Source organism: Peromyscus leucopus, chromosome 15, assembly GCF_004664715.2.
Source record: "Peromyscus leucopus breed LL Stock chromosome 15, UCI_PerLeu_2.1, whole genome shotgun sequence".
Taxonomy (NCBI): Eukaryota; Metazoa; Chordata; class Mammalia; order Rodentia; family Cricetidae; genus Peromyscus; species Peromyscus leucopus.
Window position 1 is genome coordinate 19,365,947 of NC_051076.1, and position 27,363 is coordinate 19,393,309.

The window sequence follows — 27,363 nt, forward strand, 5'->3', positions numbered from 1 at the left end:
AATTAAGCTTAACCTTCCCCTTTCCAAAGTCTTATCTCTAGTTTTAGATCTACCTTTAACAATTAACTCAGAACTAAAGGATTTCTACTTACAGGTACATCAAGCTGTAACTCAGGCTACCCAGCCACAAAGGGCACTCCCGGCCCTGCCAGAAAATGGCGGCAGCCAAGATAGCCTGAACAGATAAGGGACCAAAGGAAAATAAGGAAGTTTTATTTTCATTCCTAACACTTTACCTAACCACTTCTAAGAATACAGTTTGAGCACATAAATTCCCCTTGCTCAGATATTAACTGAATTTAGCCCTCAGTTGATTCTGTTTCCCATTAGTCCCTTTTGGGTTGCAGATGATGCCTGGCAATTACTGCTCTTTTGTGGGAATCTTATTGCCCCTCCTTTTGACCCTGAGCATTGTTATTATTGCATGGTATATAACTGTAAACCTCTGAGACTTGAGGAGAACTCAAGGAGGACTAGATTGGCGGACTAGAAGGATGAGATGGAAGATGAGGAAGAACAGATGAGAAAGAAGGAGATGGGAGAGGAGCTAAGATGGGGCAGAATAGATGGATGAGAAGCTAGATGGGGCAGAACTAGATGGGAGAATTAAGATAGAATTTAAGAGAACAGCAGATAAATGTAGAGAGAAATCAGGCAAGAAAGGAGCGAGGCATGAGAAAAGAACTGGCGCTGTGGAGCGAGATCTGGCTCAGAAGAATAAAGTAAAGGGACGAAAGAGTTTTGTGTACGTAGATTCATTTGATATCGTCAAGATTAGATTATCAGCCCTTTATAGATTCTTCCATGGACCCTGGAAGAAGGCTATTGAGGTGCTGGACCCCAATTTTCTTTGTTAGAAAAGAATGCAAAAAGACAAAACACATTTGGAAAAAAAAAGCAAAGAAATTATTCTCAGAAAGTTTGTAGAGCAATAGGACAGGTATGGTTGATTCAGTTATTTGATAGTCAATCACAGAAAAAAAAAATCAGTCTGTGAGTAATAATGGAAGGAAAGATTACAGTCTGAAAGATTGTGTAATACCTGGGTATTCCGTATGATGGGATAGATTTTTTAATTTTACAATCTAAAGGGATTTTTAATTACCTTAACTTTTTACATGTATATGTATTTTGCCTATATATATGTTTGTGTAACCACATGAGTGCCTGGTGCCAGCGGAGGTCAGAAGAGGGTGCTGGATTCCTGGAACTGGAGTTACAGATGGTGAGCCACTGTGCTAGAAATCCAATTCTGGTTCTCTCGGAGAGCAGCCAGAGCTTTAACTGCTGAGCCATCACTCCAGCTACTTCCCCTACCCCAGGACTTTTGATAACGTTAATAAACAAACGTCAGCCTAAAGAAGCAGTCAGCCCTTCACTTCTGTCCCCTAGCTCTGTAGATGATTGACAGCTAAAGCCCAGAAAGATCACCTGATCTCCCTGTCCCACAGCTCACTAGCACAATTCCTGGGCTGAAAATCTTTGTCTTTGTTCTATCAAGTAGTCTAACACCCAAGGAAATTGTTCCAAAGGATGGAAATGGCCAGGCGGTGGTGGCACATGCCTTTACTCCCAGCACTGGGGAGGCAGAGGCAGGTGGATTTCTGTGAGTTCCAGGACAGGCACCAAAACTATACAAAGAAACACTGTCTTGAAAAAAACAACAATAAACAAAACAAAACAAAACAAAAACCCAAAGGATAGAAATGTAGACTGTGGAGGAAGGCAAGGTTGGAAACTAACATGTACATATTTAGGACAAAGGGATGTTTTCTGTTTGAAGAGTCTATCTAATGGGGCTCAGGGTGGAGTAGACATCCGAGTTCAATCCCCAGCACCAGATAAAAACATTAGTTCATGGGCTGGAGAGATGGCTCAGAGGTTAAGAGCACATCTGCTCTTCCAGAGGTCATGAATTCAATTCCCAGCAACCATATGGTGGCTCACAACCATCCATAATGAGATCTGGTGCCCTCTTCTGGCATGTAGGCATGCATGTAGGCAAACACTGTATACATATAAATAAATAAATCTTAAAGATAATTAGTTCATGAGAAAGAGGGCTGGGGAGGGGCAGTGTATCTCAGTTGGTAGAGTATTTGTTTAGTATTCATGAAGCCCTGAATTTGATCCTCAGAACCACCTAAAACTGAGGATGGGGGGGGGTGCACTCCTGTAATCCCAGCCCTGGAGTCAAGGCCAGTTGTATACATAAGACAGTCTTAACACGACCCATTCACCACCGGCAAAACAAAACCAGACCACAGAGCTCCTACTGTGAAAAGGCATCCTCTTTAACTTTGTTCTGCTACCATTGAGACTAATGCCACATGCAAACAAGCACTGCAACTTTGTGGCTTGCTATGAATAAAGAAAAAGCCATAAAGATAAAAATACTACATTTGTAAGAGGCAGCTTTCTCTCTAAAAGCACATGGGGAGAACGTGATGAAGGTAGGTTTTACTGACTAACACAGCTAATGCCTTCGCCTGCTCTCTTCCCTGCTCCCTCTTTTTGTTTGTTTGTTTGTTTATTTGTCTGTTTGAGACAGGGTCTCTCCATGTAACCCTGGAACTAGCTATGTAGAGCAGGCTAGCCTTGAACACACAGAGATCTTCCAGTCTGAGTTCTCAGCCTCCTTATAATCCTTTATTTGCAACTCAGTATTAAAGATGCATTCCATACTTGTTTGAAAAGTATCTGGTGCCACGAGTATCACTTCAAGGAGAGATACTGATATTCTACAGAAGAAATCCCTGAGATGAGCCCCTAAATGATACAGTCTAGAAATGATACAGTCCAGTCTAAGGGTCTTGATTGAGTTTGTTTTCACTGCAGGTTAAAGAATTAAAATGTGACTGGGCGGTGGTAGCGAACACCTTTAATCCCAGCACTCCGGAGGCAGAGGCAGGCAGATCTCTGAATTCAAGGCCAGCCTGGTAACACAGAGAGTTCCAGGACAGGCTCCAAAGCTACACAGAGAAACCACATCTCAAAAAAACAAAACAAAACAAAACAAAACAAAAAAGAACTAAAATGTGGCACAGGCCTTTAATCCCAACACTGGGGGTTGGGGGCACAGAGGCAGGCAGATCTCTGAGTTTGAGGCCAGCCAGGAGTTCCAAGACTGTTACACAGAGAAACCCTGTCTCAGAAAATAAACAAACAAACAAATAAATAAATAAATGGGTTAATCAATTGATTAATGAATTCATCAATTAATGAATGAAATGAATGAATGAAAGAAGGAAGGAAAAAAGGAAGGGAAGGAAAGAAGGAAGAAGGAAATAAAATACAATTAAAAAGGAGAGAGACAGAGAATTAAAAGGCAAAGTACAAGAAGTAGCAGCAGAATTAGCAGTTAAGAAAGGCGTTTATTGGGAGCGAGAAAACACACACATGCAGCACACACAGAGAGAAAAAGACCCTCTTGCAAAGCAGAACAGGTACTAGGGAAGCTGAAAAATCCCGTGTCCTCCTAGGCCTGGGGTTTTAAAGCCTCTCTTGAGTCTTCCTCCCTCGGGTTGGTCAGTTTGAAGACAGACTTAATGGCTGGTGACTGATCCCACACGGTTGCGTGATGTGTCCTGATCAGGCCTTGAACTTAACTGTACCAGTCCATCTGCAGGTAGGAGACCTGCTGGTAGGAGACAAAAGCTGCCAGCTGAGGACGAAGCTGGCTATCTTGGAAAATCGCCACAGTCCTTCTCCATATCTGTCTGCCTACTCAGGAGTCTAACTCCTGTCTCTCAATACTAACAAATCAAAAAGGTAGCCTAGGTGTGGCACAATGAAACCCAGAGCTTCGTGCATGCCACGCACATGCTGTCAGCAGAAGACACCCAGGTTCAGACAGACGACAAAAGATTAGGCTAGGAGGCGTGAGCACGCTGCTTTTTGGAAAATGAGTAAACACTTCTCAAGTCTGGGGTACGCTTTTTGCATGAAAAGTTAGCACAGAACGGAAAACACGGAGGCAAGTGTAGCAGTCCAAGAGGAAAGATTATCGCTTGGCTGCCAGCAGGAACCGTCGCCAGAATACCCGGGCCATGAGCTTGGCGAAGCCCGCCCACTACCTACGCCCCGCCCAGCGCGCAAAGCATCGTGGGACTTGTAGTCTCTCTCCCATCCACTCCTAGGAGGCGGGGAGACCCCGAGGTACGTAAACGAACCTTTCTTCCCAAAGCAGTTTCCCTTTCCTCCCTTTCCGCAAGGCCTAGTAGGGAAAGTTTGAAAATTCCCGCGGAGTCGGCGCCGAGGCCGGAACCCTCGCGAGAAGTCCGGGCCCCGCAGCGCGATCTGCGCTCGGCTCCCCGCCCTGGCCGCGATCCTTCCCTCCTCGGCGGAGAGGCGGTGTGTGGGGTTCGGGCAGCGCGCCCGGGGTAGTGCGCAGAGCGCGGCCCGCGCAGCGCCAGCCCAGTAAGTCGAGTCGCCGGCGGGGAGGACGCGGCGCGGGCAGCGGCCGAGTTCGAAGCCGGGATTGGGCGGCCCGGGCGAGAAGGCGCTCCCCGGGGGCCTGCGGGGGGTGGTGGGGCCGGCGAGCCGCTGAGCGAGCAGCGGCTTCCGCGGGCGGCGGGCGGCGGGCGCGCGCGCCGGGCCGCGTCTCCCGGGAGATGCTGTGACGGACCCGCACGGAAGCAGCAGGCGCCCGCCGCGGCCCTCGGCGGCCTGGCCCGCGGGGCTCAGGTAGGGTGGGGAAGCGGCAGGCCCGCGCGCCGAGGGCGGGGCGGACGGTGCGGCGAGGCCGGGGCCTAGGCCGGGCGGCTCCTTCGCCTCTCCGCGCGGGGAAGCGGCGTCCGCGAGCCGCGACCGGTGCGGCTCGTTCCAGCGCTCGGGCGTTAGTTACATAACCCCGGAGGCGAGCGCTGGCACATGGCGGCAGAGTCGCATCTCCGCGCTCCTCTCCCGCGCCCGGGGGCGGGATCTCGGCCACCCGGGGCGGGCCTGACTCGAGACCCCGACCCGTCGTGGTGTAACGGGGCGATGGAGACCTTTGTGGGGCGTCCCCCGCGGGCAGCGGCGGGCGCTCTGGGTCGCTCCTCCGTTGGCGTGTGCTCCACATGGTCCTGTGCTTGGCTCGGGTGAGTCCTGAAAGTTTCACTCGCGGTGGCCGGGTGCTGCGGGCCACCGGAGTGAATGGACCTGGTACGGGACATTGGAGATAACCGTGTCAAGAACTTGGTCTGCCAGGTTTAGGGGTGCCTTTGGGCGACTTTTTGGGGAGTCGGTTATATTTGCTTTTAGGATTGGTAGGTAGACCTGGTCTGCTTGAGACAGGTGGTTTTTGTTGACTTTGTGGAACGGTTCTTTTTGGTACGGTGGAGAATCGCGTTCAGGTCCTCACACATGCCCGGCAAGCGTGGGATCGGTTGATTTTTTTTTTTGGGGGGGGGTGTTCCCAAAACGAATGGCATTCATTCTAGAGATGTGTTGTTACAGGAAAGTGAGCGTTATTATTTTTGTTTATTTTTGATGCCAGTGATGCAAGTTACCACCTGGCGCATGTTAAGCACGCGCTCCACCACCGATCAACACTCCAAGCCGCTGTCTTTTGTTTTTGTTTTTTGTTTTGTTTTAATAGACAGTTGGAGACATATTTCAAAGAACGTGGGTTCTTTAGAAGAAAACATAATTTGGTTTTTGATATCCTAAGGGATCCGTGGGCTTTAAGAAGTCTCTTGGCTGATCTTTAACCGTCAGCTTCTTGAAAGACAGAGTTGTTGGGGTGAGTTGACTTACTTCATGTGGCCATGACATGCTGTGTGAAGACCGTATTCCGTGATTTATTTTGTACTTTTGGTGGTTCTGGGGATTGAATCTATGGCCTCACACTGTTAGGCGCGTGAACTACCTTGAGCTACTCCTTTTACTTTTTCCCCCCCTCTTTTTAGAGACCGTTATCACTTTGTAGCCCAGGCAGTCCTGGAATTGGCACTCCCCTTGCATCAACCCGGGGAATAGTTGGGATTACAGGTGTGAGGCTCATAGTAACTTAGTATTAAAATGTTACCAATTTGTAAGGCAACCTAATTGTTTTGTAAACATTTAAAGTTGGGCCGTAGATCTCCACTCAAAACATTTCCTTTTTAGAGCCTAACTTTATAAGATTTACAGAGACTCCAAGAATGAAGTGTTCTTCAGGTTAGTTTAAAGATCTCTGTAGCATGGCTATTCCATCCAGCCTCATTTCATGGCTTTTCTATTGCAGTTATACAGAATCAGCGCCACTCTTGGGCTCACATTCTTGAAAAGGTGTTTGATGTTTTGAGGCTCAACTTCAGTTTGGCATGCCAGCTTACCTTTTTAAATTCTCACATTTCAAATCCTGCCCCTAACTCCCACCTTTTGTCTGTGCTTTTTTTTTTTTTAATCTGTTTGTTTCTAGGATTTCAATCTCTGTTGTAGCATTTTATTCCTGTGTCTGATATTGTGATTATGAATGCCGTCTTCTAGAATGTAAACTTCTGGAGGTTAGAATGTAGATCGCTGCCCTTGGATTCTACTTTACCCAGCACAGTGTTTTTTGTTTGTTTGTTTGAGACAGGGTTTCTCTGTGTAGTTTTGGTGCCTGTCCTGGATCTCTGTAGACCAGGCTGGCCTTGAACTCACAGAGATCCTCTCTTGCCTTTGCCTTCCAAGTGCTGGGACTAAAGGCGTGCACCACCATATGTGGCTTAAAATTCCATCTTAAAATTTATTGTGGCATTGTGTGATGGCAAATACCCTTAATCCCAGTGCTCAGGAGACAGAAGCAGGAAGATATCTGAGAATTTGAGTCCAGTTTGTTTTACAAAGCAATTCTGCTTCAGGTTAGATTCTAATCCAACCTGCCCAGTCTTTTCCCCTGTTATTCCTTCCTGTTGTGAGTCTTGAGATTCCTGGATCTTGACTGTGTATCCATCTAGTGTACTTTCCCTCTCTACATTACACTTAGTCTTGCTCTCTCTTTCAAGTGATTTTTTTTTTTTTTTAACCTGCTTCTTTACCTTTTGGACACTGAGGCTATTGCTGAAGCACCGACTTTGTATCCGAATTACTATTCTGATGGCATAGGCTTGCATTCAACTCTGTTAGCTCTGAGCTTTATTTTAGCTAAGGTCTTTCAGTACATCCCTAACTGGTCTAGAACTTACCATGTAGACCAGACTGGCCTGGAAGTTGTGGCTATCTTCCTCCTTTTGCCTCCCAAATACCAAAATTATAGGTCTGTGACACCATGTCTAGCCTGAGGGAGTCTGCCTCTTTGGAACTCAGAGTGCATTAAACGAGATAGGGTCACCAGGACTAGATTTGATAGTTAGTATTCAAGACCGGAGCCAGCTTGTCTCTCAGAATTCCTGTTGTCCTTCCTCCCTCTCTTTCCTCTCTGTCCTCTCTGCTTTTCATCTCATCATTCAGAAAGATGCTTTTATATTGAACCAGAACTTTAGGTTTTATTTTATGTGTATGGGTGTTTGCTTGTGTGTATGCATACATGCATACCTGGTGCCTGTGGAGGGCAGGAGAAGGTATTGGGTCTCCTGGAACTGGAGTTATGTTGGTGGTTGTGAGCCACCATGTGGGTATTGAGAACCAAACCTGTGGCTTCCTCCAAAAGCAGCAAGTGTTTTTAACTACTGAACTATCTCTCAGAACAGAAGTCATGAAGGGACTTTAGTTTTGTATAAGAAATTAAAGATAATTTAGATTTTTTTCTATCTACTAAAAGATAGGTATCAGATTCAATTTTTGAGTTTACTGGGGAGTCTGGACATTGTAGTTTTTCTTTCTTTACCAAAAAATCAGCTTTGTGAGGGTTGAAGGTACTGGGTTCAATTCCCAGTATACAAAAAGGAAGAGGAAAAAAAGTGTGGAAAAAAGATAACTCCTAAACTGGGATAGTCCTTTGTTTCCCTGTATCTTCTGTTACTCTCTGAAAGTTGGGCAGTAAGGTGAATTACACTGTAAGAGTTTTCACAGAATGTGGGAATTAAGGTTATCCTCAGGACTTCGGGCTTCGTGAATATCCCCCTAAGGCTGCTTGAAAGAAATATTTTCTTAGGAAATATATTTTTGTAGGCAAGACTATGGTAGACCCATATGTACACACTTTACTTTACTTTATTTGCTTTTGTATGTGGCTTGCTTTCCCTCACAATCATCTGACTAGAATAATGAAGTGTACTGGTCAATAGAACAAATAACCATATTAATTTTACTTTTAAAAAAATATTTACAGTGGAAGTATGCAAGACTTAACAGCTCAAGTGACGAGTGATCTCCTACATTTCCCAGAAGTGACTATTGAAGCTCTTGGAGAAGATGAGATAACATTAGAGTCCGTGCTTCGTGGAAAGTTTGCTGCAGGTAAATATCATTGCTGGAGATTCACTAATCTGGGACTAGAGTTCAGTGATAAAACATTTGCTGCCTGCCCCTACTCACAGTCCTAGATTTAGTTTCCATTACACCTCATGGATGTGCACACCTATGCACACACGCACACACATGCACAGATGCAGAGGGGTCTCAACAGTTAAGAGCACTTGCTGCTTAATCATGGAGACTGGAGCTATGATGTTAGGCCACTCATAAACCAATAATTTCAGCTTCGAGAGGTCTAACACTCTTGACCTCCACAGGCAATCTCATATTCTCACAGAGAGACAAACACACCACACATAAGTACAATAAAATCTTTTTTTTTTTTTTAAAAAGAAGTTTACAATTTAGTTTTAAAATAAGTATATATTAGTTTCTACTAGCTTGTAATATAATTTCTATAAAAACCAACTTAGAATATTTTTTTTTTTTTTTTTTTTTTTGGTTTTTCGAGACAGGGTTTCTCTGTGTAGCTTTGCGCCTTTCCTGGAGCTCACTTGGTAGCCCAGGCTGGCCTCGAACTCACAGAGATCCGCCTGGCTCTGCCTCCTGAGTGCTGGGATTAAAGGCGTGCGCCACCACCACCCGGCTAGAATATTCTTATATAATACCTATAACTAATGTTTGTAAAACTATATGCTTTGGAACACATTATCAGTAAATTTATAGGATGGTGGATTCTAATTGTTTTCCTTATAGGGGGTGGGGAGGTAACTCGGTAAAGTGCTTACTGTAAGCATGAAGACCTGAGTTCTAAATCTGCAGCACACATAAAAGCAGGGTGTAGTGGAACATGTCTAACCCCAGCATTGCTATGAGGAAAGAGGTCATCTGAAAGGCCTTGCTCCCCAACCATTGTTGTCAAAATGGGGAGCTCCAAGTTGAGTGTAAGCCACACAAATAAGATGTGTCTTCTTACACTGAGATACCCAGAGTTAACCCCTGGTCTCCATGAGCAATTGCAACTGCACATGTCTATCCATGCCTAGCTATACACCTTTAACCCCATTGCTGTGTGGGGCGGATCACTGGGGCTTGATGTCTGCCATCCTATTCTGAGTTTAGTGAGAGACCTTGTCTCAAGGGAATGAAGCAGGACACCCAATACCTTCCACATTCATTGGTACGTGCATGTGCCTATACTTACACAGAAGAACCCTCATTTTCTTATCTGGGAAGAAATTAATGGTTCTAAAAAACATTTCCCTGCAAAAAGTTAGAATGCTTATTAGAAACTCTTAGGTTTTTTAGTTTTTATTATAAACTTATTTAGGAAGCTCTTAATTTAGTATTGTTAGCATGCCTTAAATCTTAGGAGTCCACCTGCATCTGACCTTCCAGGGGGCAAGGCCATATTGGATTCTTTTTGTTTGTTAGTTTGTTTTGTTTTTTGAGACAGGGTTTCTCTGTATAGTTTTGGTGCCTGTCCTGGATCTCACTCTGTAGACCAGGCTGGCCTCGAACTCACAGAGATCCTCCTGGCTCTGCCTCCCGAGTGCTGGGGTTAAAGGTGTGCACCACCACTGCCCAGCTGTTAAAAGAATGGGAAGAGGGTCCCTTTCTTTTTTTCTTTTTCTTTCCTTTTATTTTATGTGTGTTGGTGTCCTGCATGTATATATCTGTGTATGGAATGTTGTATCCCTTGGAACTGGAGTTACAGACAGTTCCAGGAGAGCTGGCACTGGCTGGCACTGACAGACAGTTGTGAGCTGCCTTGTGGGTACTGAGAATTGAACCTGGGTCCTCTTGAAGAACAGCCAGTGCTCTTCACCTCTGAGCTGTCTCTCCAGCCTCCATATTGGATTCCTAACATAGGCACATTTTCTTCTCTAAGTGATAGAAGAAATGGCAAAGGAAACAGAACTAATTAAACATCCAAAATCGAAAGGGATATACCAGCCACCTGACATTGTGGTATTGTTCATTTCTTGAAGAGACTGTGTGTTAAAATGTAATAGATATACATATATTTCAAATGTTACAAAATAATACTAGATTCAGATTAGAAGATAATTGGTCATTCATGAATCTCTAAATTTCTGCTGAGGAGAATTATATACATGTATTTATTTTGGGTTTTGGGGGGCGTGTCATGTGTGCCATGGTAAGCACATGGAGGTCAGATGGAAGCTTTTTGGAGTAGTCCTGTTAATCCACAATATCAATCTCAGGGATCGAATTCAAGTTGTCAGGCCTTTCACACGGAGCCATCTCACCAGCCTGAAAATTCTCTTTTTAAAAAGCCATTTTTGCTGGGCAGTGGTGGCACATGCCTTTAATCCCAGCATTTGGGAGGCAGAGGCAGGTGGATCTCTGAGTTTGAGGCCAGCCTGGTCTACAGAGTGAGTTCCAGGACAGCCAGGGCTATACAAAGAAGCTCTGTCTCAAAACAAAACAAAAACCCATTTTCAATGGTGTTATCAAAAAACTTCGAGTCTTATTTACTATGGAATGTCTAATTAACACACAGCTAGTCACAATTTAAAGATTATGTTTTTGAGTGTTTTAGCTGCATGTATGCATATGTACCAGGTGGATACAGGGTCCTCAGAAGTCACAATTTGCAGGTGACTCTGTTGTCAGTTCTGGTCAGAGTCTCGCTAGCAGGAGGGGTCCCATAACTCTTTTAAGTTGAAGCTTTCCCAGCTGTGTGTTTATTTTCTGGGTCTCATGAGCCTCCCTCTCCTGGGGGTAGGGTTTTCATTAGGAGAAAATTGTTAGGCACCAGTAATGGGCATTTCCATGGTAGTGAAAAGTGGCCTTCATTCACCTGGTTACTCGTGTGAAAGTGTCATAGCTGTTTGGTTTGGGTTTGTTCTTCCTTTGAGACAAGGTCTCACTATGTAGCTCCCTTTTTGGTCTTATCTCTTAAATGCTGGGATTATAAGCATACACCACCATATCCAGCTTAGAGTCTGTTCTTAATTCTTTTTATTCTTCATATCTACCCATCAATAAGCAAATCCTATTCTGTCTGTAAGATGAAACTGTAATTAATCCATTCTTTTCACAATCACCAGCTAGTATATCATTTCACTCTATCTATTCTGTTTTCTTGTTCATGTTTTGCTTAGTGGCTGAGTAACATTAAACAAATTAGATATTTACTTGTAGCTTTAGAGACAGAAGTATGCACTTTGAATAGGATTATGAGACAAAGAGAGGATTCTGATACTTTCTGTTAAACTATAGTATCCTATCTTCTAAGCTTATAAACGCTAAGAATTACCACAGCTCATGTTTTGTAGTTCTTATTGCCACTAAGTGTTGGGTTTTCCAGGTGTGCCACAATATCTGGTCTTGGGATCTACTTGTGTTAACTTTGTAACTATGTGACGTCAGATAAGTTAAAATGCATTAAGCCTTAGGTTATTTTATGTTCTATTGAGCTGTGATAAGGAGTAAATAAAACAATGAATTTGGGCACCATTATCATCTCTTTACTGCATGATTTTACTGCTATGGTTGCTCTTTATTTTTTTATTTTTAAGGATTGCTGTGCTCTATAAATGCTTTGTTTCCAATTCAGGAGGGATTTGTAATCTTTGTGTAATAAAGTTAAGTATTCATATATAAAAGAGCTAACTACTAGATTTGTTATGTTGCAGTGGTATTACAATAAACAGTCATTTTGCTTCCTTTTTTTTTTTCCTCCATAGGGAAAAATGGACTGGCATACTTAGCTTGTGGTCCACAACTTGAAGTTGTAAACTCTCTAACAGGAGAGCGGTTGTCTGCGTATAGATTCAGTGGAGTAAATGAACAATCTCCTGTAGTCCTTGCTGTGAAAGAATTCTCTTGGCATAAGAGAACTGGATTGTTAATAGGATTGGAAGAAGCTGACGGGAGTGTTCTGTGTCTTTATGACCTTGGTATATCAAGAGTGGTCAAAGCAGTTGTTCTTCCTGGAAGGGTATGTACTATTTAAGTTACCTTGATAGTTTTGCTTTCTAAGCAGAAAGCTTACAAGATGTGTTTACCTTAAAAACTCATTGAACTGTACACTTAGGATTAATGTGTTTTCATGTAATTATCGCCTTCAATATAAAATTAAAAATGTACATTATCACATGCTCATGTGGAGGTCAGAGGGCAACTTGTGGGACTCAGCCCTCTTCTTATCTTTATGTGGGTTCCAGGCATCAGATTCAGGCTGTCGGGCTTGTATCATTGGGCCGCAAGTAGCTTTACCATCTGAGCCATTTTACTGGCCCCTTCAAAAACTTTAAGATGACCAGGATGGTGTAACACACATTTAATCCTCACTTGGGAGGCAGAGACAGATGAGTTTCTTGAGTTCAAGGCAAGCCTCATGTATGTATATATAGTAAGTTCCAGGTAAGCTAGGGCTACGCAATGAGACCCTATGTTCATAAAATAAAATAAAACAACATTAAAAAAAGATGACTATAACTAATTTAGAAAATCTGTACCCCTCTCTTAAAAGATTTTGAAATTTAATGTGTTATGGGTATTTTACATACATGTATGTCTGTACTATGTGCATGCAATAACCATAGAGGCTAGAAGAGAGCATTGAATCTGCTGTTAGCCATCAGTTGGGTACTGGGAATTGATCACTGAGCCATTTCTTCGGCCCTGGTTTCACCCCCTTTGGTAGAAAATGCAACAAACATCTTGTCTGGGGAGGTGTGCACATTGGCTCTTTTGCTGTTATTTGTCTTAGTCACTGTTCTATTGCTGTGAAGATACATTGACCAAGGAAACTCTTAGAAAAGAACACATTTAATGGGGAGGGGGATTGCTAACAGTTTCAGAGGCTTAATCCATTATAATCACGACAGGGAGCATGGTGTCAGGCAAGTAGACATGGTGGAGAAGTATCTGAGAGCTATATACAAGCCACCACAGAAGGGTAAACTAAAATTTTATGGAATGACTACCATTCGATAATTCTAAAGTGGTTGCTTAAGAGTTCTAAAATAGGGGCTGGAGAGATGGCTCAGCGGTTAAGAGCACTGGCTGCTCTTCCAAAGGTCCTGAGTTCAATTCCCAGCAACCACATGGTGGCTCACAACCATCTGTAATGAGATCTGGCGCCCTCTTCTGGCCTGCAGGGATACATGCAGGCAGAACACTGTATACATAATGAATAAATAAATTCTTTCAAAAAAAAGAGTTCTAAAATAAAACAGTACAGGTTTAAGTTGTATGCTTAACAATTTTATAATTTTTAAATTTGTGTTCCAAGCTTCAATTTCTTCTTTAAACAGATAATTACATATAGTTAATTAAAAGAGTATATAAACATTAAATGAGCCAGTTAGCAAATAACTAGCAGCACTAGACTAAGCTATCAGTAAACATCAGGGTTGATTTGTTTGTTTTTTAGTTTTTGTGGTTTTTAGTTTTTTAGACAGGGTTTCTCTGTGTAACAGCCCTGGCTGTCCTGGAATTTGCTTTGTAGACCAGGCTGGCCTATAACTCACTGAGATCTGCCTGCCTCTGCCTTCCTGGTGCTAGGATTAAAGGCGTGCGCTGCCGCTGCCACCACCCAGCTTAATTTTTATTTTTTAATATGTTGCAATAATAGCATAATTTTGTGGTATATCTGAGAATTTCAGTATGTTTACTTAGATTCATAAATGTCATACAGTTATGATTCTAAGTCTGTTCCAGTTACTGACCTGTGGAGACCCACAGAGGTTTCCTAGTGAGAACTTAACTCAGGGCCCAAGAATCTGGGCTTGCTTTACCCAGCAGGGCTGCATAAGGGGATGATTTGGCCATGGGCGTGGTTACCAGGTGTTTGGAAGGGTCTATACTTGGCTGTGCAGTGTACTTTGATCTAGCAAGGGAGAGATCTTTTGCCCTGCCCCTTGGCATTCTTATAAAAAAGTCCTTTTGAATAAACGGAAAAGTCTGTGGGGTGTTGACCCAGGTCCTCCCGAAGCTATCCTGTGTTTCTGTCTTTCTCCTCTTCAGTCTTATATTTTCTTGTCCCTCTTCCTCCTCATAGGAACCCTTGAAAAGGTGGGAGCTGGCCTCCCACACTAACCTGCCTTAATATCAAATCTTATTTGTTGTACAGTTTGTATTTTCTCACTTTAGAAAAGCTAATCACGCAGGGCACTGGTGGCTCACGCCTTTAATCCCAGCACTCGGGAGGCAGAGGCAGGCGGATCTCTGAGTTCGAGGCTAGCCTGGTCTCCAAAGTGAGTTCCAGGAAAGGCGCAAAGCTACACAGAGAAACCCAGTCTCGAAAAACCAAAAAGAAAAGAAAAGAAAGAAAAGAAAAGCTAATCACATATTCTGGTTCCTAGGTAACAGCTATTGAACCTATAATTAATCATGGCGGAGCCAGTGCAAGTACTCAACATTTACATCCAAGTCTTCGATGGCTTTTTGGAGTGGCGGCTGTGGTAACTGATGTTGGACAGATCCTTCTTATTGACCTGTGTTTGGATGACTTGTCGTGCAGTCAAAACGAAGTAGAGGCCTCAGGTAATTTAGTTATTCTTCACTGGGGGGGGTGTGGTGAGCATTTCAGTGTCCTTGTGTAATGGGTTTCTCTTTGTAACCCTGGCTGTTCTGGAACTTGCCCTATAGACCAGGCTGGCCTCAAGCTTAGAGATCTCTGCCTCCTGAGTGCTAGGATTAAAGGTATGTGCCATCACTGCCCGGCTATGGATTGTTTTTCAAATGGCCAATTGTTTTCATTTAGAAAATTCTTTTATTATGTGTACCTGGGTACTGTAGTCCTCTTGGATGAGTCACTTTGTTTTACTGTTGGTATGGTAAATAGACTTTGAAAATAGAGACTTGGTTAGATGAAGCAGCAGGATTCTGAATTCAGGGTAGCATGGACTCTGTAAAGCTCCAGGCCAGCTCAGCCTATTTAATGAGACTTTCTCAAGAAAAATGAAAAGAAGAAATGGCAAAAGACTAATAATTAGTTTCCATACATGTACTAATAAGATCTATTTATTTATTTATTTTGGTTTTTCGAGACAGGGTTTCTCTGTGTAGCTTTTGGGACCTGTGCAGTGTGCTTTGATCTAGCAAGGGGGAGGCTGCCTCCAGCTCACAGAGGTCTGTCTGCCTCCCAAGTGCTGGGATTAAAGGCGTGTGCCACCACTGCCCAGCTAAGTTCTATTTTTCACATTTTTGTTTGTTTTGTTTTTTGAGACAGGGTTTCTCTGTGTAGCTTTGGAGCCTGTCTTGGATCTCACTTTGTAGACCAGGCTGGCCTTGAACTCACAGAGATCTGCCTGGCTCTGCCTCCCGAGTGCTGGGATTAAAGGCGTGCGCCATGACCACCCAGCTTAAGTTTCTCCTGCATATTCTCATGCCTGTGGAGATCAGAAGATGACATTAGGCACTCTGAGAACTGGAGTTGTGTACATGTGTGGAGAGGTCAGGAACATCTTTGTGGATTCAGTTATCTTCATCTTGTCTTTATTGTAAAATATTTTATTTTGTGTGCATGTATGTGTATGTATGAGGGGACATGTGTGCCATGGTGTACATGTGAAGGTCAGAGGACAACTTGTAGGATTTGGTTCTCCTACCGTGTGGGTCTCAGGAATTGAACTCAGGACATTGGTCTTAGTGGCAGATGTCTTTTATTAGGTGAGCCATCTCGACAAGCCCCAGTGTTCACCTTTCGTGGAGTCTGGGAATTGAACTTGCCTGGCCCTTCCTTAGTTTCTTAATCTTGCTTGTCTTTTTTACTTTAGACCTTGAAGTTGTAACTGGCATCCCAGCTGAGGTACCACACATCAGAGAGAGTGTGATGAGAGAAGGGCGCCACCTGTGCTTCCAGTTGGTCAGCCCGTCAGGAACAGCCGTCTCCACTCTGAGTTACATTAGCAGGACCAACCAGCTCGCTGTGGGCTTCTCTGACGGCTACTTAGCACTTTGGAATATGAAAAGCATGAAAAGAGAGTAAGTACAATTCCTTTTCTCTTAGTTATGATTGATTGTTTCTTTTAAAATATATTATTTTAAAATTAGTATGCGAAAAATGACAAGTTTTATTATTGAACTAAGTCATAGTTTGATAAGAAAATTAGTTAGCATGTGAGTTTAGGTTAGTACTTTCAGAGTTTCTAGTGTCTCAGAAGATCAAGATTGGAGGGCAGAGTGGACAGCAAAGCAAAGGTCCGGGCAACCCTGGACTTTCTTAGTGTACCCTGGCTCAGAGAGAAGAAAGAGAAAAGGGTATTCCCGTAATTGTGATGACCCATTTGCTGGGCGAGATGACTATGGATAAAATACGTATATAGCATGAATTCTTTGAGAACTCTGGTGCCTGTAATATATTAAAGCACCAGTTTAAGTGTGCTTGGTGTTTTATATTGTCAAATTTTCCCTTAAATATAATTTAATTGAAACTTGTTTGGGGGTAAAACAGCATATGATATTGAAGAGGAGGCAGCAAATTAAACACTAGATTTTAGTTTTTAGTTAAGAGATATATCAATGCCTATTGGACATTTACATTTTCAGTTTATTTCTTTACCCTTTATTGTTACTTTTTTAAAAAAAATTTTATCCCCAGGTATGTTGGTGTGTCTCCTTGGGTTTTATCTTGTAGGCTTTTCCTCTCTGTTCAAGTTCTCTGCTTTTAAATTGTGCCTAAAACAGCATCTTGAAAATGTTGCATTTACAACATTGTTTTCTCTAACATTTATTTTGGGGCTTGTTATGCTTTTTAAGCTGTTTATGAAAATGCTTCAGTTTCTTTTTTGTCCCTAATTTTTAAAGTGTGTGTGTGTGTGTGTGTGTGCGCGCGCACGCGCGCGCGCGCGTGAGCGCACACATATGACTGTTAGGACAACTTGCAGGAGTCTCTTCTCTCCTTACACCATGAGGATCCCAGGGATTGACTTCAGGCTGTCAGGCTTCGTAACATATGCTTTATAAGGCTGAGCCATCTCATAACCCCTCATCTACTGTTTTTATAGTAGAAAATTGACTTCAACCCCAAGGGCAGCTAGGCATGGATAAGTGCCATCGTGCCTCTAGCACTGAGGAAGGAGATGGAGGCAGGAGGATCAGGAGTTCTAGCTTCAACTACCTAGCAAATCTGTGACTTGAGACTCTGAAGAAGCAAAGGAGCAAATAACAATGGTTATAAAATAAAATTCCCAGTGGTTAAGTTGGAATATTGTGGCAGTTTATCTGTCTCTTGTACTCTTTGAGGAATAATACAGTATGGTGTATATTCATGTGACTCAAAAACTAGTTGACACAGAAGTATATGCATGTGATTTAGCAGTTGTCATCCCTGGTCTGCCTGGAGTGCTAGCTAGCATGGCATGGTCTTATCCTCCCTTGTGTGTTCTTGAAGGTAAGATGACTTAGGTCCCCCAAATCATTTGAATATAGGTAAATGTATAAAAAGTGTCTTTTTTACTCAGTTTTTACAAGAGGTTCTTTCCCCCCCAGAGATAAAATTTTAACTTAAAAATAAGCAATGTGTTATTTTGTTGTTTTAGATATTATACACAGTTAGAAGGTGGAAGGGTTCCTGTCTATGCGGTTGTTTTTCAAGAACCTGAGAATGATCCTCGTAATTGCTGTTACTTATGGGCTGTTCAGTCCACACAAGATAGGTTAGTATGCCTGTGGTTTTTAAAATACATGTCATTAAGACTGAGGATGTAGTAGTAAAAGAGTCAAACTGGAACAGTTTGTTTGTTCTGGAAAGTTTGAATTATATTACCACTGCCAGGTGTTGTGATGGCACCACACCTCGTGCTGTGTATGCATTGTAACCGAGTCCTTGGGTGCCTTGCTTTATGTCCTTGTTGTAAAGCCCTCTTTCTTGGGTGGGGCTTGGTCATCATGGGTAAGAGTACGGAGGAAAAAAAGAACACGTCTCTGAAGGGATGTGCTCTGTAGCTGCCATGGGATGCTTCTGTTCATACTCTGATTGGCCAAGACTTGCAAAGGAAGGTAGGAAATGCAGTTGATATTTTTAGGCAACCGTATCTATAACTAAAATATACTTACTGAAAGAGGAATAGCTGGGAAAGAATACTGGGTAAAAAATGGTAGACTGCCACATTTTGCATTAATTACAGTTTGTACAAACAAGAAAATAATCTGTTCTATATAATTGCAGTTTGTCACATGTAAAAAATGGGGAGGATAAGAGGCAAGCTCCATGTTTAAGTGTCTTGGGTCATTTTTCTTTCAGTGAAGGGGATGTTTTGAGTTTGCATCTGCTTCAGCTGGCCTTTGGTGATAGAAAATGCTTGGCATCAGGGCAAATCTTATATGAGGTAAGTGGTTAATGAAATGTTACCATTTTGGGGTTTTTGTTTTGTTTTCTGTTTTACATTCTTTGCTTTATCGTACTGAAGTTTCTTATTCAAATTAAAATTGTTCATCACATGATAGAAGAAATATTAGGTTAGTGAGCACAAGCTTCCTCATACTTTACACCTGCTCTAAATTCTTCCAGGTATACCCTCCCCCCCCAATAGAGAGATTTGTGTTTGTGACCTAACTGTAATACCCAGGAGAAATGTTCCTAACTTAGTTCTAACATACCAAACAAAATATGCTAGGGAGCCACTCAGGGTATATACGTCAGAATACTCAGATGACTGCTTATTTTTCTAACCAAATTTCTAAAATTAAAAAAGAGGAATGTTACTAATAGCTACATTTCCAACTCTAGAACAGACTTTCAGAATTTAGTGTTTAGCGATCTAGGTGGGTTTTAGGGGATCTTTGAAAGCTAATGATTATACATTTTCCTGGGGAACATCTCAGCCTTTTGTTAGCTCTTAAGGGAATCTGTTTAAGAGAGAACTCTAAGCCTTTAATCCCAGCACCAAGAAGAGGCAGGAAGATCTCTGTGACCTCAAGGCCAGCCTTGTCTACATAGTGAGTTCTGGGGTAGCCAGAGCTACATAGTGATTTCCTGTCTCAAGGGAAAAAAAAAGGAAAAAGGAAAAAAAAAAAAAAAGAGGAAGGAGGGTTTGTTAAAAACTGTTCTTGTTTATTGAGCAAAAGTTTCTTTTTTAATTGAGAATTAATATTCCATCTTTTGAGGCAAGACAAGTTCTAGGACAGCTAGGGCTACGTAGGGAGACCTTGTTTCAAAACAAAATGGAAAAATAAATAAATAAAATGGTATTCTTAAGAATTTATATGAGAACACTGAAATGGATTGGCTGATCTGGGGTATTTTATGCTCTAGCTTCTAGTGCCTGAGTGCTCCCATGGTTTAATCAACTTTACAGCAGTATTGGTGATTGTTTTTGAGAGTGTAAATCTAACTTAGTATTTGCATTTATAGTTGTGTATATAATTTTATAGTCTTTGGAGTGATTAGTTCTGTTAATGCTTTTGTGTGGAAAAACTTTTAAGCATGGAAATACTTAATTTTAGAGCACTTTTACTTAGATGATGTTAAAATTTGTGCTTATTTTATGTTGCAGGGATTAGAATACTGCGAAGAAAGATACACACTGGATCTAGCGGGTGGCATGTTCCCCTTAAGGGGACAGACTAGTAATACTAAACTGTTGGGATGCCAGAGTATAGAAAGATTCCCATCTCATGGTGACAGGGAAGAAAGTATGAGAGAAGGTTGGTTCAAAGCCCTCTTAACTATTCTGTGTGATGACTTATGACTTAGACAGCTTTCTAGAACTTACGTTTCTGACAGTGGAAAATTAAGGTTCTGATTACATCGTTTCTTTAGGCTTTTAGATCTTTCATGTTTTCTGGATTGCTATACAGAACTGAAGAATGAAAGATCCATGTGTTTGACTCTAATTCAACAAAAAGATGGTCTCCATTTTAATTAGTATTTCTGAGTCCTGCTTCTCCTTGTGTAGATGAGATGATACTCTATTCCTTTTACTAGAACTACAGCATAATGTCACAGTCCCTTCAGTTCTGGAGATGCCTCAGGCAGGGCCTTTGGCTGTTCATGTATCTAGAGCCTGTGTTTTAGTGAGTTCATTCATCGCAGAGATGCCCTGTGTGAGCCTGTTTCCACATCCAAATGCACACGTCAGAAACATAACACGCCGCCGCCGTCTCTCTTCTTCATCTCTGTCTACATCTTCCTTCCTCTTGGAGTTGCCATTAGTGGTATCTGAGGTTTTTACTTTTCCTGTTGAGGCTCCTGGTGCTGGTCCATTGCCACAGTCTAGGTATTGGTTTTGCCTTTACCATATGGCTAGACCTGTCTTTCTCAACTAAGTTCCTCTAAAGAACTAAGTACTTAAGGACATCCATTTTGAGCTGGGCGGTGGTGGTGCGTGCCTTTAATCCCAGCACTTGGAAGGTAGAGCCAGGTGGATCTCTGTGAGTTCGAGGCCAGCCTGGTCTATAGAGCGAGCTCCAGAACAGGCACCAAAACAAGACAGAGAAACCCTGTCTTGAAAAACCAAAAAGAAAAAAAGAAAAAAAAATATTTATTTTGAGTATTGGATTAACTTCTGTGGTAGCTCTGTTCCATCCTTGGTGGAATTTTCTTTGAAATCACTTTGTATTTCCTACTTTGGTGTCTTTAAAGTCACTGAAGTATTAACTGAAGCAAAGAGCCTTCCTAATAGCTACAGAGGAACATCAGGGCATAAGTGTGACTCACATGATAGAAAGGTTTTTGATAAGTCTATTGAAAAATGAATTAAATGTTACTGTGATTCTGTTGTGGTTGTACTTTTAGATTCTTTATTCTGTTTCTGAAAAATTGTTTGTTTTTTTGTTTGTTTGTTGCAGCGCTATCCCCTGACACTAGTGTTTCTGTCTTCACCTGGCAAGTGAACATATATGGTCAGGGAAAGCCTTCTGTGTACTTAGGACTTTTTGACATAAATCGGTGGTATCATGCACAGATGCCAGATTCATTAAGGTATGGTTACTGTGTTTTCTCATCCCCTCTCCCTCAGATATTGTTATACATAACTGATCAGTGTCTCAATACTTTTTAACTTTTCTTTTAGATCAGGAGAATCTCTACATAATTGCTCTTACTTTGCGTTGTGGTCATTGGATTCGGTTGTAAGTAGGACTTCTCCACATCACATCCTGGACATACTAGTCCATGAGAGAAGTTTGAATCGAGGGGTTTCTCCTTCATATCCACCTCCAGAGCAGTTTTTTAACCCAAGTACTTTTAATTTTGGTATGTATTTTCATGATGCTTTGAGGGAAATAATGTGTAAATGAAGTTGTCAGTTGTATGTTGGTTTAGTGTCTATGGTGTCTTCTGTTCATATCTCACTAGCATTTAACTTAGATAACTTCTTTAATACACATGTTTACATGTACATGAGAAATTTAGTATGTGTTTGTAAGTTAATACTATTTCAAATCTTTTAGAATATGTCAGTTAATAAGTTGCTAATAAAGTTTGTCACTGTATCAGAAGAAAATATCTGAAGAGGTTTACTTAAGAATTCATTCTTGCTGGGTGTGGTGGCACATGCCTTTAATCCCCACACAGGCAGAGGTAGGAGGAGCTCTTGAGAGTTTAAGACCGGCCTCATTTACATAGAGTTCCAGGTTGGCTAGGAATACACAGTGATGAGACCTGTTCCGTAGGTTGGTTGGTCGGTCGGTCAATCAACAGCCAGCCTGCCTGTCTGTCTCTGTCTGTCTGTCTGTCTATCTATCTATCTATCAATCAATCTATCATCTATCGTGTCTGGGCGGTGGTGGTGCATGCCTTTAATCCCAGCACTTGGGAGGCAGAGGCAGGTGGATCTCTGTGAGTTCGAGGCCAGCCTGGTCTACAGAGTGAGTTCCAGGAAAGGCTCCAAAGCTACACATAGAAACTCTGTCTCAAAAAACAAAAAACAAACAAACAAAAAAAAAGGATGGTGATTTATTCTATATAATAATTTGGTTACCTACAGTAAACATTTAATTTGAATTTTAAAATCTTTTTTTCTTTTTAAGATGCCACTTGTTTGTTAAACTCTGGAGTTATTCATGTAACTTGTGCTGGATTTCAGAAGGAGGTATGTATGAATTAACATGCAGAGTGTGTGGTATTAAGCTGAAGTTGCATATTAAAATGCACATGATTTCATGTATTTAAACTTTCATGGTATTTGTATAATAGTTTCTGCTAGGTTTATGAGTTTAGTGTCTTTTTTATTATTATTTTTATTTAATTATGAACACAGAAGAGGGAGCCAGATCTCATTACAGATGGTTGTGAGCCACCATGTGGGTGCTGGGAATTGAACTCAGCACCTCTGGAAGAGCAGTCGGTGCTCTTAACCTCTGAGCCATCTCTCCAGCCCGAGTTTAGTGTCTTAATACGTTAGTTTTAATGACAGTTTGCTAGAAGAGGCATTGAAGTGTTTTAGGGGCTTTGTGTGAATGTTATCTACTTAAATGCCAAGTAAGTAAGTGAATAGGCCTTATCGCATCTGGGTGGTTGCTTAGGAGACAGGGTCTAACAGTGTTTTGATGGCTGTTCTGGAGCTCACAGGTCCAGCCTCCAAGTGCTGGGGATAAAGACTACACCCCAACTGTGGCTCATCCTTTGTGTGGTGGTGACCTGGGGAGGGCTTCTCCCTAGTATTTCTCAGAAATCATACCAAGCTGACATCAGAATGATGCAAAAATAGTTTCTGGGTAATGTGATGTTCAGATGTAGTAGTCAGCCACATGTAAATAATTACTGTGACTTAACTGCCTGAGTGATACGACTCACGGTAAAGAAACATTTCTTGAGACTCTGTAAAACCCCTTATGATCCTACAGTTTAGTTAGTCTTCTGTTATTTCCATAGGTGTTTTTAAGTGTTACTCAAATATTAACTAAAGTATTTCTTAGATTGGATTGGAATTGATTATTGGTTGATGTTGGACTAATTTCTCTATTACAGACTTTGACATTTTTAAAGAAATCAGGACCATCTCTCAATGAAGTCATTCCTGATAGTTATAATCGATGTCTTGTTGCTGGCCTTCTCTCACCAAGACTTATTGACATTCAGCCTTCCAGTTTAAGTCAAGTGAGATACTTAGCTATAGTCTTTCTTTCTTTTGAATTGCATGTTCTCTATTGCAATCTAAATTATAAATCTATTACATGTTTTTTGCAAAAGTGGATAATATGGTACTATCATTATGTATCCTCATGCTGTTGATCATGCTCGGGATTTGGCCTCCAAGTCACCTAACATGGCTAGAGAAATGGCTAGCAGTTAAGAGTACTTGTTACTCTTACAGAGGACCCAGGTTCAGTTCTCAGGATCCATATGGTGGCTTACAACTATCTGTAACAACAGTTCCAGGGGACCTGATGACTTCTTTTGACTGCTGCAGGCATCATGCATACACACATGGTGCATATCTATATATGTAGGCAAAACACCTTTTTTTAAAAAAATAGTCACACATAGAGGTGGGCCTGTCAGTGTAAGTATGTATCCTAGTTATTGAGGCAGCAAGATCACAAGTTTAAAGTCAGGCTGGGCCACAGAATGTCTTCAAGTCTTGCTTGTCCAATTTAGTGAGACTCTATTTTAAAATAAAAAGAGGCTGAGCTGGTGGTGGCGCACGCCTTTAATCCCAGCACTCAGGAGGCAGAGCCAGGCGGATCTTTGTGCATTCAAAGCCAGCCTGGTCTACAGAGCGAGATCCAGGAAAGGCACAAAACTACACAGAGAAACCCTGCCTCAAAAATAAATAAATAAATAAATAAATAAATAAATAAATAAATAAATAAATAAATAAATAAATAAATAAATAAAAAGAGGACTGAGGATATATATAGCTCAGTGGTAGAGTGCTTGCCTAACATGCCCTGGGCTCCAGTTTCACTCCCAATACCATCAATAAAAGTAAAAACAAAACTTAGGATGCCCTTAGCTATCTAGTCATCTTCGTCAAACATGCCCTGCAAGTCTTCTGAGTGAGATTTGCCACCTCCTTACCGAGGCCGGTTATTACTGTCATTTGCTTTTCTCAGTGGTTTGTCCACTTTGGCCTCAAACTTGTGATCCTCCTACCGCAGCCTCCTGAGTGAGTGCTGGGATTCTAGGTGTGTGATTTATTGTCTCCGCCTTTAGCCAAACTAGGGAGTCCTAACTTTTCCAGCTTTTGACTGCTTGTTATTTCAATCTGTCTTTGTCTTGAACACGGTTTAGGAAGAACAGTTAGAAGCTGTATTGTCAGCAGCAGTTCAGACAAGTTCCCTGGGACTCTTGACTGGCTCCATCAGAACATGGATAACAGAAGGTAACAGTTGGACTTTATTTTTAAAATTACAGTTTGTAGTTTCACTTTTTGGCTAAACTTTTTTTATGAGATAATTATAAATTCACATAAACTAGTATGACATAATAGAGTGAAACTGTATGCTTTATAACAGTTTTCTCCCGAGTGAGTAATGCAATCTAGCAAACCTCTTGTACAGTATCACATCCAAGTTTCTGAGCATTGCCCTCCTTGTCTACCTCCTTGCCTGGTGCCTGAGCACTAATCTGCTCACTGCTGCTACAATTTTTGTCATTTCTTATAGTCTGAGTCATGTGCTGTATAACTTTTATATACTTTTTGCACTCTGCCAAATTCCCTGGAGATACATTTACGGTGTAGTGTGTATCTCTTTCGCTCTTTACATGTGTATATGTACACATGCATACGTGTACTCCACCCCATATTGTTCTGTTGTAAACCAGTTTGAAAGAAAGCATCCTGTTTCTTACTCATTTCAATTTTATTTAACTAAAAACAAATGATGCTTACCTTTAAAAACCTTGTGATTACAGAATGAAGATTAACAACAATTGAGAACTTAGCAATGTTTCAGAAATGTTTTATAGCTAGAGGGGTTTGGAGGAATACAGCATCTTTTGTGTTTTTTAGTTTTTTTGGGGGGGCGGTTGTTTCTAGACAGGGTTCTTCTGGGTAGCCCTAGCTGTCCTGGAACTTACTCTGTAGACCAGGCTAATCTCAAACTCAGATTTGAATACTTCTGACTCTGATTTAAATACTTCTGCCTCCTTAGTGCTGGAATTAAAGGCATGTGCCTCCATGCCTAGCATGTTTTAAGTCTTTTAATATTCCTTAATCTGATGAAATTTCTAAATGAATTTCTTTTGGTTTTTTGAGACAGGGTTTCTCTGTGTAGCTTTTCGCCTTTCCTGGATCTCGCTCTGTAGCCCAGGCTGGCCTTGAACTCACAAAGATCCGCCTGCTTCTGCCTCCCAAGTGCTGGGATTAAAGGCGTGCACCACCCGGCTTTTTTTTTTGGGGGGGGGGGGGTTGTGTGTATGTGTGTGTGTGTGTGTTTTAGATTGCTTGTGTGTGTGTGTGTGTTTTAGATTGCTTGTGTGTGTGTGTGTGTGTGTGTGTGTGTGTGTGTGTTTTAGATTGCTTTCCAGTTTCTATTTATTGATCTTCGTGATACCCACTCTCTATCCTTCCTCTACTTTATTAGGTTTTGTACCTTGGGCAGCATAGTTCATGCAATAAGGTGCATCGAGATACATTTGGTACAAGTTGATGTTAAATTCATGAACTTGGTTAAGGTGCTTCCTGCCTGGTTCCTCCTACAAAGAACTGATTTTCATTTTGGAGTTAGTAATCATTCTTTTTATCTTTTTTCTTTTATAAATACAAATAAGAACAACCAAATTCTGCTGCTAATCTACGATTTGTTCTTGAGTGGACATGGAATAAGGTGGTTCTCACAAAAGAAGAATTTGACAGGCTTTGTAAGTATTAAGTCTGGATTCAGGACAAATTTTAATAGTTTAAAGCTAATCATGATTAATGTGTTATTTACAGATAGACAAGGTGTCAGTAACCTAGGATGTCACAAGCCTCTCACTATAGCCCATGCTTGCTTTGAATTTGTGGTGAGCCTCCTTCCTCAGCCTCCAAGTGCTTGAATTACAGGCATGAGCACATCTAGCTCAGTAATAGTTTTAGGAATGTAAAATCTTAAGATTTACAGTCCTGGAAGAAAACATTTAATTAAAGTCGTTGAAACACTTTTTAAGAGAATCTTTTCACTGGCAACACATTAATTAATAATCTACATTAGCATATCATCATAGCTGTGTGGCAAAAGATGATCCTGCCTTTACCTCCCAAGTGCTGGGATTACAGTTGTGTGCCTCCACAACTGGCTATTTGTAACTCAGCTGTTGTTGAAGTTTTAAATATTTTATGCTGGTTAATGGAGACATTATAGCTTTTTTGTTGTTTGTTTTTTTAACTTCTTATGATAATTCAAATGCAGATATAGTATTGTAAATTTACAAGAAGAAAATTAGAATTTCATTTAAGGGACTCAGAAATTAAGATATTGTTTACATTAGCCACATGTTAATTATTGATGTGATTAAATGGTTTATTAAAGTAAATCCATATCTTATGACCCATAGTAGTTAGGAGGATAAGCTATAGCCCTATATTGAGTTTATAATCTTACTTTGACTCTGGTTTTATATTTAAAGCACTTTCTAAGTTCCTTGATAGTTGCCAGTTCTAGCCTGTATTTTTAAAGCCTATCATTCTTTAGAGTAATGGAACTTCCAGAAAAATGTACATTGATTCTAATCTTGTATTTTAACCTTGGAAGGTGCACCATTATTTGATGGTTCATGTCGATTCATCGATCCACAAACCATACAGTCTATCCAGCAGTGCCATTTACTTCTTAGCAACCTTAATACAGTCTTAAGTTGTTTTGCAATGGAGGCCCAGGGCATCACTGAAAGAGGTATGCACTCTATACAATTGAGTGTTTTATTAAAATCTACTTAATTCACTTAAAGTTTTTATTTACTTGATGAGGCATTGTGTAAAGAGGAAATTATTTGTTCTACTTGGAATTTTTTTTTTAATTATTTGTATGCTATAGTGAATGTGCATGCATATATGCCATATTGTACAGATGTCACAGAACAGCTCTGGTTGGTTCTTTCTGTCTATGTATGTTCTAGGAATTGCACTTAGGTCTCATGGCTATTTTGGTGAGCGTCTACTCATTGAGCCATCTTGTTGGCCTTAGAATTTACTACCAGTAGAATTTAAA

The 27,363-nt window shown here is 41.3% G+C and overlaps 1 protein-coding gene across 5 annotated transcripts in view; it reads left to right on the plus strand.

Moving 5' to 3' along the window:
* Positions 1 to 4,340: 4,340 nt before the first annotated feature.
* Ahctf1 (AT-hook containing transcription factor 1) overlaps positions 4,341 to 27,363 on the plus strand; it is a 55,138-nt gene continuing 32,115 nt past the window's right edge. For 2 of the 5 annotated variants that reach the window (XM_037211189.1, XM_037211190.1), the window contains exons 1-15: positions 4,814 to 5,081; positions 8,219 to 8,346; positions 12,021 to 12,274; positions 14,646 to 14,826; positions 16,062 to 16,269; positions 17,826 to 17,942; positions 18,530 to 18,614; positions 19,782 to 19,932; positions 21,076 to 21,208; positions 21,300 to 21,481; positions 22,258 to 22,319; positions 23,198 to 23,326; positions 24,464 to 24,554; positions 25,946 to 26,035; positions 26,908 to 27,048. In XM_037211189.1, the coding sequence (XP_037067084.1) occupies positions 4,873 to 5,081; positions 8,219 to 8,346; positions 12,021 to 12,274; positions 14,646 to 14,826; positions 16,062 to 16,269; positions 17,826 to 17,942; positions 18,530 to 18,614; positions 19,782 to 19,932; positions 21,076 to 21,208; positions 21,300 to 21,481; positions 22,258 to 22,319; positions 23,198 to 23,326; positions 24,464 to 24,554; positions 25,946 to 26,035; positions 26,908 to 27,048 (2,161 nt within the window). In that variant the 5' untranslated portion in view covers positions 4,814 to 4,872. The other 3 variants (XM_028865484.2, XM_028865479.2, XM_028865480.2) reach the window with 3 other exon arrangements.